Source organism: Fistularia commersonii, chromosome 14 (assembly GCF_037954325.1).
Source record: "Fistularia commersonii isolate RoL2024-O1a breed Wild chromosome 14, RoL_Fcom_v1.0, whole genome shotgun sequence".
Taxonomy (NCBI): Eukaryota; Metazoa; Chordata; class Actinopteri; order Syngnathiformes; family Fistulariidae; genus Fistularia; species Fistularia commersonii.
Genome location: NC_141297.1, coordinates 7,025,232 through 7,041,930, shown reverse-complemented (window position 1 = coordinate 7,041,930; position 16,699 = coordinate 7,025,232). Strand labels below are relative to the sequence as shown.

The 16,699-nt window shown below is 42.3% G+C and overlaps 1 protein-coding gene across 1 annotated transcript in view; it reads right to left on the bottom strand.

Moving 5' to 3' along the window:
• Window positions 1–16,699, bottom strand: part of vwa5b1 (von Willebrand factor A domain containing 5B1) — a 35,936-nt gene that overhangs the window by 15,842 nt on the left and 3,395 nt on the right. The window contains exons 4-12 of the mRNA XM_086159875.1: window positions 15,630–15,761; window positions 14,320–14,444; window positions 13,219–13,395; window positions 11,977–12,087; window positions 5,864–6,066; window positions 4,066–4,180; window positions 2,934–3,119; window positions 1,870–2,044; window positions 1,298–1,497 (exon numbers count right to left, since the gene is read on the bottom strand). Coding sequence (XP_086016001.1) covers window positions 1,298–1,497; window positions 1,870–2,044; window positions 2,934–3,119; window positions 4,066–4,180; window positions 5,864–6,066; window positions 11,977–12,087; window positions 13,219–13,395; window positions 14,320–14,444; window positions 15,630–15,761 — 1,424 coding nt within the window. The remainder of the gene's footprint in view (window positions 1–1,297; window positions 1,498–1,869; window positions 2,045–2,933; window positions 3,120–4,065; window positions 4,181–5,863; window positions 6,067–11,976; window positions 12,088–13,218; window positions 13,396–14,319; window positions 14,445–15,629; window positions 15,762–16,699) is intronic.

The following is a 16,699-nucleotide window of genomic DNA, read 5'->3' as shown; positions in this document are numbered from 1 at the left end:
GTGTGTTCGTGCACCCAGGCTTGTTAGCAGTTTGATTCAAAATTTGATCGAAAACTCGGTTCATAGTCTGATTTGTTCACGATTAGGGGTTTTTGTAAGCCGGGGTTCTACCGCATATTCTTTTATATATGACTCAAACAGGGCAGAGATGGAACGAGGAAGTCACGGCGTTTTAAAGGCCTGTTCGATTTTGCCTAAGAGACAGGATTCAAATACACAACGACTTGATTTCACTTTTTATTCTCCTGAAATGCTGCCTGCAAATACAAGACACTCCCATGCAGCATCACTCCTCAGACCTTTTGAACATACCATAATAATCCTGTCATGTCTTTGTCTTAATCACTTTCTTTGTCTGAGAATTGTCTTTTTGATAAAGTTCGGCGTAAGCGTTAGGCTAGTCCCTAGTTAGCCTGCTATATGCTAACTCCTTGAAGGAATATCCTACAATGTGCAACACAGGAGACGACTGTGTTGAGATTTGGCGTCGTAGAAATAAAATCTGACGCTTTGCTTGAAGTACCTGCTCATTATCAATTTATTTAATATTTTTGGGTGGAAACATCCTCAATGATATTTTAAAAACAGACTACAGGGAGTCACTGTTTGCGCAATTGTGCACCGCTCCAGCGTTCTCTGCGCACAACAAAGCTGAACTGTAAATAAATGAAACACATTTATTCTATTTGCAGTTCAGCTTGGATTTTATTTTGTACGCAGCATATATTTGCTGTGCGCGGTGAACGCTGGAGCAGTGAGCGATTACGCAAACGCGGGGCTTAGAGGGAACAGTGCGAGGAGTCAACCTATGGGGTTTCATGGTTACATCACCATAACCGGTAAGTTTATTATGAATGTCTTGTTCGATTGTTCCAATGTACAGCATTTTCTACTTTAAAACAAATATTATGCAGGAACTCACTGGCTAGCAGTGCTATACGAGGAAGACAGCTTTGTTTAGATTTGTTAGTGATAGGCCAAATTTGATTGCTGTACATTTGCTCAAGTTTTTGCACCCATGCACAAAACCTTTTCATTTATTTTTTGTTTTTACTCGACAATGTTTTTATGTCCTACATTTATGATTTGACCACTGTGTTAGCACAGGTGAGTGACATACACTTATGTGCAGTATGTGAGTTCCAACTGAGGGAGAAAATTGCATTACATCACACCGCAGGAACGGCATTCCGACGCAAATCGAGAACCAAGTGCAGAAGATTATTGTTTGAATGAAGTGCAAGAACAAACTCAAGGTGTGTGCGTGTCGTGTGTTTGTTGCGGTGTGTGTCCACACCTGGAAGTCCGTCTTCCACTGCGCCTCGTGCTCGGGGCTCATTTGGCCGATGAGCTCCTGGACCTTGGCTCTCCTCAGGGGATTTTTGGCTGCCAGAGAGCTGGGGTCGCTGGGGGTGTACGCCTTCTTCGCCGGGTTGTATTCCACGATCTGGTTGGTGCTGTAGGCCCGCCTCCTCGGCGATGTCTTTCCATCCAATTCTGAAATTGATATTTGACAGGAAAAAAAAAAGGAATCCATTTATATTGCCGTCAAAACAGAAGTCCGCAACCACCTGCCCATAGATCATTTGGTGCTGGGCCACAAAGAAAGAATAAACTTGTATTTTATCTTCATTCGTTTTCCAGGTATTTCATTTTGAAACATTCCTACTTTTGCCTGCGCTTCAATCCTGCACTCGGCACAGTCAAAGGGTTTTTCAGCAAGTAAAGCAAACCGAATGAATGGGGAATGTTTGTGTTTTCATTCATAGCATCATAGCACTGATTGAAATTGCCAGCGGTAACTGAGGGGATTTGGTCTGAATGTGATCCATCGCCCATCGCAGTTTCTGAGTGACCGGTTTGACCCACCTGTGGTGTCCTGGTCCGTGGGAACCGGGCTGCCGTCGGTTACGGAATCCGGGTTCGAGTCATGGGCGGCCTCTCTGTCCAGCGACGTCTTCAGCAGGTCCTCCTCCTGCGAGTGGTAGAAGACGGAGCTGGCCGACTCCACGGAGTGCATCATGCTGTATCGCCGCCTTTTGTCCTGCGGGGATTCGAGACACCCGAGACGTCAGCGGCCCGACTTTAGAGATGCCTCGACTCCGGTTTTGCTCCTTTGCTTTCGTATTTCTCCTTCTTTTCATCCCTTGGTCGGATCCAGATGAGACTGGATGTGACCAAGGAGCATTCATCATTCTAAAACTGAGCCTTCGCATCGAAGGGACACGACGGAAGAACCCGTAGGTCGTTTCCATAGCAACAACACACACCTATCATGACAATAAAAATGGATATTCGCGTCACAAACCCCTGGATGAAAATTACAGCCAGCGATGGGAGGTTGCTTCTGACGCTCTGCAACCTGACTTCCCCCTGCATTGAGTGTGTGTGTGTGTGTGTGTGTGTGTGTGTGTGTGCACGCTTGGACGTTGGCAACAACAAAGTGGCGTGACCAGGATTCGGGGTAAAGCCGTCTGCTCTGGTCTCATTGGTCTCAAAATGGCCATTAGAACTCAAATCAAACAGATGTGTGTGTTAACCCTTTCCAGGCCAGCGAAGTAAAGACTCATCTGGCGCCCCAAAAAATTGACTATAGTCACTAAAATCATTTTATTTGCCTGTAAGATAAAACTACGTTCACGGAACCAGAGGTTATAAATGATGTATTACCAGTGTTGAAAATTGTTATCTTTCAAACTAGCATCAAACTGGTTTCTGCACTTCTGGTTTTAAAAAACAATAACAAAACACCTGATGTGGATATTGATTAGCATCTTAGTAACCATTGAGATGAATGCCAGTAAACCCTCTCACAAGCCGTTTCCCACCCCTCCCTCCATAGTTGTTTGGACCACGTGGGTGCAGACGAAGCTAAATGTAACACGTGGCGGCGAAAGTGAACGTAGAACGCAAAGCTTTCAACTCGCTCTTACAGATTTGGGGTTGGCATGGTAACGGGTGGTGTCACAAACTACGCTGTAGCCGATGAGGCTGTCGCCGGGAAACAGGAAGGTGTTGCCGCCGGGGGAGAGCAGGACTTCCTTGGTCTCGGGAAAGAGCCACTCTATGGAGATGTCGCTGAGGACGGGAGACATGGTTTTCTTCAGGGACTTGATCATCTGCGGGACGGAGAATAAAAACAGATGACACTCGCTGGTGTGGAGAAACAGGAGATGGACGCTGGGCACCGTCATGGTCGCCCATTGGGCAATCTAGGCAGAAGGCGCTTTTCTAAAAAAACTATATCAGTATAATTGTGTTAAAACTAGATATTACTACTAAAATGGAAAAGCCCACATCCTCATCCAGGTTATGGTGAATTATTGTCAAAATCTTCAGTTCTTAACTGAAGAAGCCTCTCGGAAGTGGGGGGGTGGGGCAATTCAAGTCCAGTTGCCGCGACAAGATTTCAATTATTATCTATTCATTTATTTACAAAAATTTTATTTTGCACTATTTATGTTTTTATTTGTATTATCATATACATATATATATATATTATATATAGTATCACATAATATTAATAATATCATATTATATAATATGATATATAATATCTTTTATTTATTTGTAATTTGTTAAGCATGTAAATTGGGTGATTTCTATCATTAACAAATAATATAAGAATAAGAATAAGAATAAGAATAAGAATAAGAATAAGAATAAGAATAAGAACAACTTTATTTATCCCAAAGGAAATTGTTGTCCCAGAGTTTCAAGTAAAACATAACAATAATAAATAATAGTAGGAAATTGTATAAACAGTAAAAAAAAGGGGGGAGACTAAGAAATACAAATAAAACTATAAAGTGTCAAAAGTCCAGGCTATGAAGTGTTTTAAGGTCTTAAGAACAAAGATTTTGAGATGCCCTGCGGCTGAAGGAAGAGGAATTAAAAAGTCTGATAGCCTCAGGTGGGTATAATAAATTAAAGACAATAGTATCGAAAATAACATTCGGTTTCTTTTGTAAGCAGATGTAAATCATCGATGGAAGGGGAGGGTGCCGAAAAAATACAGCCTAGGACACCGTATTGGGTCGGACGCACAGCAGCGAGAGGTCGTACCTTGGGCTGCAACCTCTCGCCGTCCACCAGGAACTCCGCTGTTCCTTTAGAGACGGCTGCCAGTCCGTGCACCAGTCTCCTGCAGGCGTTCTGCCCGATGCCGAACGTGAAGCACCTACACGAGCACGCCAGAAACACACAGCTCCGTGGGCAGAATGGAAACCAGACCCCCTCCAACCCCCCCCTAACCACCGCCCATATTCGTCTGCACCAGCTCCCGCCACGTGACTCTTAATTGCTTTTATTCAAATGCTCGTTCGTGGATGAGGCCTCCCATTTCGTCGCGGCGGCTACATTTTCAAACGGGAGAAGGGATGAGAAAAAATAGAACGGCGGCTTTCGTCATTGTTCCGAAAAAAAAAAAAAAAAAAAAAAAGAAGGGTCTGACAGCTGCTTCCGTCCAGCGGCTCTGATTGGAAGGCGCGTCGTGGTAATGACCCTTGAAATGTCAATCAATCGGCCGAGGTCTGTTTACCTAATGCAATCGTCTCAGGCCGGTCATTCAATTAAGGGAAAGGGGAGGGCGACAAAAGTCAATTATTCGCGGGTTGACGCAGGAGACAGATCCACGGTGCGAGACCGGGACGGATGCTTGCAGCCGGATGATCTCCCCGCGTGCCGCCGAACCACGGCGTCCCACCGGGAGCTCAATCTCTCTCTCTCTCTATCGTTCACTTTTTTCCCAAAGATGAATTTGAAATCACGCCAAGCTTCACCCGCGGCGCCGCCTCCTGTTTCAGTTTGATGCGTAATCCCCGCATTCATTTTGACAGGATTAGAGCTCCATATCCAGGTGTTGCTCTTAATCCCCCGGCAATCCTTCCGTGTGATTTTATCGACCCGCTGAGCCTCTGCGGTTGCCGTTGGCGGACCAAGCGTCAACAATGGCTGTCTTAACATTAACAGACGGCGCGTCGTTCGGCACAAAAAATGCCTGTTTCTTATTGGTCGAAGTCAGCTTTTTATTCCACAAGTCTAGACCCTGACCCTTAACCTTTAACCGTCGATCTTTAACTGGTGCTAATAGGCCTAAAATTTGATGGCGATGTGACCGACGCTCTCCGTGAAGTCGGACGTGCCGCCCGCTGTAAAAGCACCGTAAAAAAGCATGAGCGAGGTGTGCATGTGGTGAGCTCGTCCATGAAGAGATGGAGAAGTTGTTGTCCGTGATGGAGAGCCTCATCTGTGACAAGGCATGAAACATTCATGGGGATTTGTTGCCGCAGACGGCAGGAACGTCAACGTACGAGGTCGAGGTCATTCAAAGCCGGTCAGGGAACATTTGATCATTTTAAAAAAAGGGGAACCTGCATTCACTCTGTTGCTAAATTAAATTTAGCGATAAGAGTTGCAAAGTGTGCACATTTACATTTAGCAGTACATTGGAGCATTAAATGTATAGTGAGTGAAAATGAAATCTCTTCACTTTGTCCAATCTACGCTTAATAAAGCCAGTTTATTTCTATACATTCTCTTTCGTTTTGTCATTTTTATACATTATTTGTTATTTAAAACATACATAACAAAACAGGGGGAGGAGGCTGCTGGAATGCATTACTAGCAATCAAATTAATTTCAGTTAGGGGAAATAAAATTTGATATATGAGCAAATTGAGTTACGATTTCTGTCACGGAACAAATACAACTCGCGCATAAAGGCATTATTGCACTTAGAAAACCAGGAAAGATCAAGATAGTGGGGCGTCTGCAGTGGCGATGGACATCAATGGTATATTTGATGAGTGAAGCTTTGTTTTTTTTTCGTCATCCATGACCGATCCATGGCGGCAGCACCTACCTGACGTAACGCGCGTGGCTGCGGACCAGCTCGATCACCCTGCCGGTGTTGCTGACGGCGCCGTCGGTGAGCAGGAAGAGCAGGCGTGGGTGCCCGCAGGACACGGGCTGCCGCAGGATCCAGTTGAGCGGCGATAGGATGTTGGTGCCGCCCATGTCGGCTCGGATCTTGCGGACGTAGTCGCAGGCCAGGGCCAGGGCGTCCTGCGGCGTGGAGGACAGGGGAAAAAAGAAAAAGCTAAAGTTCGCTTATTTGGTGTTGAAGTGCAAAAATGAACGGATTGAAACAATGCTATCCTTTGAATCAGGGGCTATTACGTGATAATTATAATAATGAATTAATAATGATAATTAAAACTGGTATCAATTAAAAGCCAAATTAAATAAACTCAGTCAAAACTGCCATTTAATAAATCTTCACCCTTGTCCCTCATAAATGCCAATATATTCCATAATGAAATGTATCATTTTGACTTTTGACCAAACCCAGCAACCATGAATTACATCATGGCACCTTCCACAATATAAGTCAATCCTCAACCATGAAAAGCTCAAAAAAAGAATAAACAAATACATGAATACGTTGCGACATTGCTCTTTTTAAATGCATAAGTTTATTCCAAGCATGTATTCGTCAGTTTCCTACCACACAGCCAGGTGTACTTTTACTGTCACGAGATGTATTGTAAAGTTTTCCCAGCTTGAAAATAAACATAACCAATGATTTAATGAGATGAGAATGAGAGAATGAGAACAACTTTATTTATCCCGAAGGAAAATGTTGTGCCAGAGTTTCAAGCAAAAACATAACAGTAATAGATAATAGTAGGAAGGAGGAAGAATAAGAAATACAATGAAATATAAATTGTCTTAACTGTTTTAAGGTCTTAACTACAAAAATTTGAAGATTCCCTGCAAAAAAAGTAAATTCAATTTATTTAAAGTCAGCGTTCGACTGTGGGGGGAATTTGTGAATTATAAAATAAAATAAAATAAAATAAAATAAAATAAAATCCCATGCAAGCTGACGGGAGTGGGGTGAAAACACTGCAAAATGAGCTAAAAGAAGAATATATGGCGGACTGGTCGTATCTTAGCAACAGAGGAGGACACGGCCTCCTTTTTATTTATAAGGCAAGTTACCCTCCTGTCTCACCGCTCCCTTCAAACTAAAAGCCATAAGTCATCAAACAAGCTCCCAGGGATTTATTTCCCTGGGATCAATACGGGGTTCTGTGAATTAGCATTTAGCATTTTCCTAGCAGGTGAGTGGAATAAATTGCCAATTGGACGAGCCGGTGACGCTTGATCCCTTCTGAGCACCCGCGAGACAATGGGGATCTCAGTCATTGGTTTTTGCCGTTTCTTTTCATGTTTTGACAAAGATGCAGATCTTTTCATTCGGACTTTTTATGATCTTTTTACGGCTTGTACGGCGGTAAATCACTCCGCCAGACGGGTCCGCCATCACGACTCCCGCGCGTTTTATTGTTGTTTCGTCTTTGTCGTTCTCATCGCGTCCTTTTTTTTAGATTCATCGTAGCTGAGTCACATTGCTAATTTTCCCAGAATAAAAATAAAGCGGATAAACAAAATATACGGCGAGATCTTAAAATGTAATATGTGGGTGTATTATTATTATTATTCAAATGCAAAGTAAACTGAAATAAAATGAGCCGGATGAACAGAAGTGTACAAAGAAGGGCAGCAAATATTAAAAACGGATTAATAGTAAATATTTTTTCACAAATTCAGAGAAAAATAAAAAGAAGTGTAATTTGCGGACTACAATTTTTCCTTTTATCATATTATTGTGCACTCCTTACCTCACTTGTTACTAAGACACTTATAGTTTTATCACTTGTTTACTAAGACACTTTACAGTTTCACTGAGACACTTTATAGTTTACTGTTTATTTTATTTCTAATTCTGCCTTTTTCTTTTTATTATTTATTACTGTTATATTTTCTGTAACTCTGGCACAACAATTTCCTTCGGGATTAATAAAGTTGTTCTTATCTTATCTTATCTTATCTATAAGCTGCTGCTTTTTTCACACACTTTAAACATTGTGGCTTAAACAATGGTTTGGCTAATTTGAGGATTTCTTTTTTGAGCACACGAGCTTCATGCCACCAAAACATTTAGCCTCATCACATCGGACCAATGGAATTATGGTGAAATTCTGATGCTGTTCAGTTCCTCGACTAAAATAGACGATTTTAATGGTTTTAGTTTGCAAGAGGAAAACCAAAATAGCGATCAGCTGGAGTAAGACAAAGTGGGGATAGAAAATGGATGGACTTTTCCTTGTGTTATTTATCATTAATCTTTTTCATCAGCTGTCTTACAGGCACTGTTTGGAAAAAAGTATTTCCAGTACGTATTTGTGGATGTTACCGGTATGTATTTAATTAAAAATTAAAAAAAATGTTTCCGTGTAACATCTGTCTGTGTAAATATCTCATCTTACAACATGGACACCTGCGGCTTATATAGACAAGTGCGGCCTGTATATGTACACATATATTTATTTAGTTATTTTTAGGCGGTGCGGGTCCAGAAATGACTGCATACAAATTATTATCAAGGGGTTGAACTTTGGTGCAACGGCAGCTTCCGCCTCACGGCAGGAAGATTAATGGTTTAATTCCAGAAACCCAGATTCCAATGACGTTGCGTAAGACATAAATAAAAACAGAATGCAACGATCTGCAAATCATTTCCAACCTATATTCAGTTGAGTACACTCCAAAGACAAGATATTCAAAGTTCAAATTGATAAACTTTAATGCAGTTCTGCAAATATTCACTCATTTTGAATTTGATGGGGGTAACACATTCCAAAAAAGCAGGGACAGAGGCATTTTTACCACTGTGTTACATCACCTTTCCTTTTTAACAACCCTCAGCCAGGCTTTTGGAACTCAGGATTGTTTAAGCTTTGGAAGTGGAATTCTTTACGCACAACTCCAGTTCTTTACGCACAACTCAAGAGTCACTGTTGTCGTATTTTGCGCTTCATAATACGCCGCACATTTTCAATAGGAGACAAGTCTGAACTGCAGGCGGGCCACTCTAGTATCGCAATCTTTCACAACGAAGCTAAAGTTCGCAACAACATCGCTATGTTGTTGCGATGGGAAAGACGGCAGCATATGTTCCTCCGAAACCTGGCTGTATCATTTAGCATTAATGGTGCTTTCAAAGATGTGCAGTTCCCCTTGCCACTGGCATTAACACAACCCCCCATACCGTCACATACGCACACTTTTGAAATTTGCTGTGATAATAATCTGGACGGTCCTTTTCCTCTTTGGCCCAGAGGACATGACGTCCATTATTTCTCAGAATAATTTGACATGTAGGCTCATGAGACTAATAACGGTTTTTAATACAGAACATTCAATAGAGTTTTTTTTGGCCGAAAGATTTCGAGAAGATTCCCATAGATGACGTAATCCCTAAATTCCTTGCAACTGCATTTTGAGAAATGTTGTTCTTAAACGGTTGGACTACAAAGTGGTGAACCTCGCGGTGAACCTCGCCCCGTCCTCGCTTGTCAACATCTATGCTTTCAGGGCTGACGCTCATCTGTTTTCCAGTTCACCAACAACTGTTTTTTGAGCATTCCTCAACTTCCCCTGCAACATAAGTCTTTTGATACAGGCATGAAACTCAAAATGAGTGAATATTTGCAAAAAAAACAAGAAAAAACACTAACTTTTATCAGTTTGAACATTAAATATATTTTCTTTGGAGTCTATTCAACTGAATATAGGTTGAAAGTGATTTGAAAATCATTATATTATTGTTTTTACCTCTTGCCCGATGACAGCAAGGATAGGCTCCAGCACCCCTGAGTGCAGGATAAGCGACACAGATAATTAAAGAATACATGAATAAATTAATGAATGAATTATTATTAGTTTCCAAACTCCATGAGACATTTATATGGAAACCAGTTCTCTTATGTTAGTGCCTCATTACAGTATGAGGCATGCAATAATTCAAAAAATATACCATAACGGGAAATTTTAAACACAGATAAAATGTATACAGAAACAGAAAACATGACAAATATTTCCTCTTGAAATTTGGGTCTGCGTTTTGCTGCAGAAGCGGGCGGCTGACCACCAGGGGCGGACCCGATCAAATCAGTTTGGCGAGGGATCGTCGGGATTGATTCGAGGACTAAATCTGGCGCGGCGGTTTCCCGGGCGATACTTCAATGGATCTGCCCGCTGACTACCTGAGCGCAGAGCCGAGGGGGTGGGGAACCAACACACAGCGAATTCCCCTATAGAAATACTTATCCTCCATAGGTGACATTGATGTCTAAATATATATTCACATATGCACACATATACAGTATATATAAATCCATATGAAATGAGATGTATTTTAATGATCCCATGACTGGGAAATTGTTCATCAGCAGCAGCAGCAGCAAGATATACAAGGAAAAGACAGTGACAAGTTAAAAGTAAAAGTAAAAAATAAATAAACTGTGAATGTATAAAGTATAATCTAAATGCCTCTCCATATTTACCAATACACTGATTTAAATAAATACATATGCAATGTAAAGTAGCGCAGTAACTGATTCCAGTGAGCTTTCGTACAGGGTTATGGCAGGAGGTAGGAAAGATATCCTGTATTTTTCCGTTTGACAGCAGGGCTGTAAGAGTCTGCTGGAGAAGCCGCTCCGCCGAGGTGGAGGAGGAGGTCTAGGTTGTGCATGATGACATTTTCTTAAGCATCCTCCTTTTCACATGCGGCGTCCGTGGCGATGCGGACTCTCAGCCAGAAGGCGAAGCTCTCAATTTACCAGTTTATCTACATTCCAACCCACGAGATGGCGGATACAGGCGGCCGCAGGGTGGCCGGACACTCCCTTAGAGATAGGCTGAGAAGGTCGGTAGTAGTATATATATATATATATATTTATATATTCTCCTTAAGGCCTCTGATAATAAGTCTTCTAAGCAGGAGTGTGTTACAAGCCTCCGCAGACAAGAAGCAGCTGTAATCATTGAAATAAGCGTCCTCATCCACCCCTTTCCCCCCCGCTAAACAGACGTCCTCATACGGGGACAATGTGTTTAGCACGTTCGCTTCAGTGTTTAAAGGTCCTGCGTTCGGTTTGGAGAGGGGGTGGGGGGTTCTGTTGCGTGTCCTCCCTTATATGGATTTCATCCTCTGTTTTATCTCCCGCAGTCCAAAAATGGACGGGAGGTTGACTGGAGACCAAAAATCACCCAGATGTGCATGTGACTTGTTCCTATATGATGTGTCAATGAAAGAGCGAATGGTTGTCTGTCTCTAGAAAACATGTGAATGAGTGAGTGTGTGTATGGACTTGGTGTGTGAATGAGCGGTAAAATGGTTTTACGCCTCGATATAACGTGCACGAAGGAGTGAATGGTTGTTTGTCTCCATTTGTGGCCCCACCACCGCCACCCTGAGTGCAGGATAAGCAGTATAGATAATGTATGAATAAATGAATGAATGAGTGGTTTATGCAATTTCCCCTCATGTGGATGTATCAACAGGCAAAGATGCAGCAGGGGAGCGGCGAGGAGCCGAGCGGAGGAGAAACTGCCACTGAGGCGGATCGGAGAGGGGAGGAGGATTTCAAAATAAAGGCAGAGGAGAGGTGGAACGCTGCCGCTCTGAAGAGAGACGAGAATCAGCGGGCGCTCACATCTTCTCCGTGTCGGCGCCGGGCGCCATCGGACACCCGCGGCAAATCCGGCGGCATTTAAATATCGGGCCCTGATCCGCTGGCACCGAGGAGCTTCTCCGGGAGAAGGGAATTTTTGTATTTGACTTTTTTTTTTCCCCATACAGGTTCAACAGCTTTGCACCGCCGGCATTAAAATAAAGAAAATTGAGGAAATCTGTTCTTTTATACTTTGAATAAAAAGAAATCCACATCCAACACCAGTGATCTTGCATCAGAGCCCACACCTCTAAGACGGTAACCTCCTGCACTAACTACCTTTAGCACGCAAAGGCAAATTTTCATTATCATCCCTCCGTCAAACAAATACAGTCATTTCAGTGGAGTGTCTGAGGAGAAACCAGTAAAGACAAGGGAGCCGCCTCACCTCTTCGTAGCTCTGGCTGGTGGCGAAAAGGGACTTGAAGGTGGAGCCGAAGCCGACGAGATTGAAGAGGCAGCCCGGCACCAGGCTCTTGAGGATGACCACCATGGCGTCCTGGAGAAGAGACGCAGGGTTACCGCAGTCGGGCAACGTGGTAAGGCGTCTCGCACTTTGGCAGCATATGGCATCATGTTGCTAATATGAACCTCTTAACTTATCTAATTTTATTTTCATTTCATTTTCATTTTATTTTATTTTACTTTATTTTGTTTTGTTTTATTTTATTTTATTTTATTTTATTTTATTTTATTTTATTTTATTTTATTTTATTTTATTTTGTTTTATTTTATTTTTCTTGTATTGAATTCAATTCAATTTGATTTTAATTCATTTTATTTCGTTTTTTCCCAAATAATAACGATTAAAAAAAGAAAATAAAAACAAATAAATTACATTGCAGTACTGTATTTTCTTTTCTTTTATTTTATTGTATTTTTCTCTTATTGAATTCAATTCAATTTGATTTTAATTTATTTTATTTTGTTTTTTTCCCAAAATAATAATAATAATAAAAAAAAAAGCGCATTCCACTTTCTCATTGCAGTGAAAATTTAATCTCTCCAATTTCCGGATTAAAGTGTCAACTCATATCTGGACATATCACTTGCTCTGGAAAAACACGCTTGTTCACATGAGCGGAACAGGAAAAACTGCTCCGAGTTGGACTGGAGACGTCGCAGACAATTTATCTAAAAGTAATTACACGGTAATACACATGGCAAGCCAATAATATGCATCTAGGAAAGAAATCATCAATCCTGTTTATTTAGGAATACACTCCTGGGGGCCACACAATCAGCAACCTCACCTCTGACATCTTCATCACGTTCAGCGTCTTCCTCAAAAAACATCACGCAAGACCTGTATTTTCTTTTTTTCTGAATTTATTTTTTTGGTGACCAAAAAAAATCTCTTTTTAAAGCTTGCTTTGATACGGGGAAACTCTGTGTGTGTATGTGTGTGTGTGTGTCTGTGTGTGTGTTTGGCACCAATGTGTAGGATTCATTTACAATTGCATTTTTATTTTATTTTACAAAGCACGTTTCAGTTCATCCGAAAGCAAAAGAGCCTTATCAGTTAAAAAAAAAAAAAAATACTGATTTAAAGTTGGATACACCGACTGGGCGTTTAAAAAATGATAGCGTGTGTGTGTTTTATATTCCACATGATATTCCGTTGATATACCTTCACGCAGTTGATGTTGGTCCCACTCATGCTGCCGCTGCGGTCGATGAGGAAGACGAACTCGCCGTGCACCTTCCTCAGGTCGGAGCTGATGGGCTTGAGGTCGGGGCAGAAGTTCAGCATCACCACCGGATTGTGCAGGACGTCCTTGTGGAGCCGCCGGTGGATTATCTCCACCTGCACGGAGGAGGAGGAAGGAGGCGTCGAAAAAAAGGGGGGTGACGGGAGGGAGGGGGGACAGGCCGCTGAAATTCCAGGCAGAGTGTGCCGAGCCTTTGGGGTGTTTCCATAGTAACCCTTTGGTCTCGCTCTGACGTTTCGGGCTGCCGGTCACTTAACAACCTCGCCGCAGCTGACACGAGGACGCACACATGACCACACCGCTCTCACCAGGCGAATAAATAGATAAATAAGTAAAGCCCTCCACCCAGGCAGGTTTGAATCACCTCGGTTAAAATTCATTATTATTTTATCATATATTCTAACTGTAAATTCCGGATTACAAGCCGCTACTTTTTTCACACGCTTTGAAAACTGCAGCTGATTTTTACAGATTTTTTTTGGAGGGGGGATGGGCTAACAAGCCACATGCAATCAATTAGACTTCTCACATCGGCCGATGAAATTACCATGAAATTCTGATTCTGTTGAATTCCGACACTGAAGAAGAAGATTTTATTGGGTTTTAGTGCACAGAAGACCAAGATAGCGATCAGATGGAGGAAAAAGCGGGGAGAGAAGATGGACTTGCATGGACTTTTAATTAATCTTTTTCATCAGCCCTGTTACAGGCGCTGTTTGGAAAAAAAAAAAGCTTTTCCAGTATGTATTTGTGGACGTTAGCGGTTTTTAATCAAAAGTTAAAAAAGGTTTCTGTGTAAATATCTCATGTAACAATGTAGACACGCAGCCTATATATGTACACATTTATTCATCTAGTTATTCTTAGCCGGTGTGGCTTATATTCGGGCGCGCTCAATCGTTCGGAAATTACGATATATTGATTCTTTGTTTGTTCATTGTTGTTTTGAACCCAAAAGACCGCCAAAAACCAGGCCGCCGAGACTCTATCGGTGTCATTTCGCAGTCGCGAGCACTCACTTTCCTCTCGTTGCTGGAGTCCTTCTTGGTAGCCTTGATGAAGCCGCTGCGGCCGTGGAGGTACTCGTCGTAGTCCTCGCGCGTCATGTCGCCGTTCTCGATGAGCACGTGCGGCAGATGTGGCTCTGGGGGAGGGAAGAGGACGTGAACGTTGCACTGATAGGGCTGAAATTCTCCCGTTTCAAGAAATCGGGCCATAATTACACGCCGAGAAGAACAAGCAGAGAGGACGCCGTAAGGTTGACGGCTGCTTTTTTATCATTTCTACTTGGTTGATTGAAAACAAACATCTACTACGCATGTGTGTTTGTTTTTTTTTGTCTGCGGCTGATTAAAATGCCCGGCGCCGCCAGCGACTGGCCTGCAGGTCTGCCTCGCTGCAGGTTGAGACGGTGACCAGGGTGCGGAGGCAGCAAAAGAGTCCACCGCTGAAAACACTCACACACACACACACACACACACTGGGGTCTTGTACAGCGATGACAACACATTTGCAATTTACACGGTGTGTCAGCCCTCAACCGGGATTGTAAAATCTACAGGATAAAAAGAGCCAAGAGGAGTTTAAATCATTCATTTGATCCCTTTTCAATATTCTTATTTATCTTGTACATTTAAATCCATTCATAGTTAGAAATCCTTTAACCTTATTCATTTTTCATTCATTTATTATCGAGCAGGGATGCCATGCAGGCTGTCATTGGGCGAGAGTCGGTTTTCAGTCCATCACAGTCCATCGCTCTGGTTTTTAAAGAAATGCAAGCGTTCGTTCGCTCGCTCATTCACACATCTGGCCGACTTCAGGGCTCCGATCAACCTCCTGCTTTTCTTTTGTGAACTCCGGAAAAAAGCAAACATGTAAGGAATTTAATGAATCCGTTTTTATATTCCGCTGCCCCTATTTGGACGCCTTCATTCAATCAGCTGATTTTATTTCGCTTTACTTCGTGTCTAAATAATGAATCATCCTACAAGATCCCGCTGTATATTCTGTTTTTTTTTCTGCGAAAATGTGACTCCGCCGCAAATTTTCAATATCTGATTCTAAATCAACGATCCCCGCAATCTCTTCTTTTCAATTGAAATTGAAATGAACTTTTTTTCAGTTCGATTCCCGGCTCGTAGCGCCCTTGAGCAAGACCCCAAAAGCACGGTAGAAGAGGATACCATTTACCGCTTCATTAAAAAAAAAGATCATTATCACCACATGTAGATTTAATTCATCCCTAGCTGATGAGCTCAAATTGAAAATAAAGAATTTAAAATAAGTTTGAGAATCACGATTACGCAGAGCGATGGTGTGAACGTACCGCTGGGGTAAATGAAGATCTGGACCGGGCAGTCGTAGGTGTACTTGTCAGCCAGTGTGATGACCACGCTGGTGGCCGAGCGGGCGAAGGGGTCGGCGTCAGCCCGGATGGCGTGGGAGGGGCTTTCCACACCTGCAACCACACACACACACACACACACACACACACACACACACACACACATACACATACACACATATACATCGCATAAGCAGCACACATTAAAGTGGCACAATTGCTAAAAACACATTCGGGGGATTCCATTGCTCGCCATAACACACACACACACACACACACACACACATGCACACACACATGCACACACACATTTCCCAATCAGTAACCACGCCTTCCAACATTTTCCATGACTGTGTAACAACACACACCTGCCATCAGATGACTGGTAATAACATATTTTTTGATGAGTAATAACACACAGATCACGTGATGGGTAATAACAAACCACTCAAATAGCAAATAATAATAACACACATACGTCGAGAACATGTTTAGTAGTAACACATACGGTTTACATAATCAGAAATAACATATTCAGTAAGTATAACATATAAATAACATATTCCATTACCAGTAATAACACACACCGCCCAAAAATCATGTGATCAGTGAGAACACACACTAGCCGATCAAGTAAAGAATAAACACGGGCCAAAATCGAGTGACCGGTAATAACACACACACGGCACTTCAGAGGACCTGAAATAATACACTGCAGCCAAACAAGTGGCCTCTAATAACACAGGAACGAGTCACAGGAAGTTATTTCTGTTCAGATCTGAAAGGCCCTGTTGTGACGATCCTTCAACACAACCAACCAATCAGAGGGCAGCTCTTATGTCCAATAGGAGGTTGGCGTTGAATAACACATGTTGAATAAACATGTTGGTATTGGATTGTGTGGCAAAAGACAAGATTCTGTAATAACTATGTAATAACTACTTAATAATAGGTAGTAACTATGTAATAATGTGTTACAATGTCATGTTTGGTCTGACTGTTGACCGTTTGGACATCAGCAAGCCTCACTGTCAACCACAAGGACTATTTGT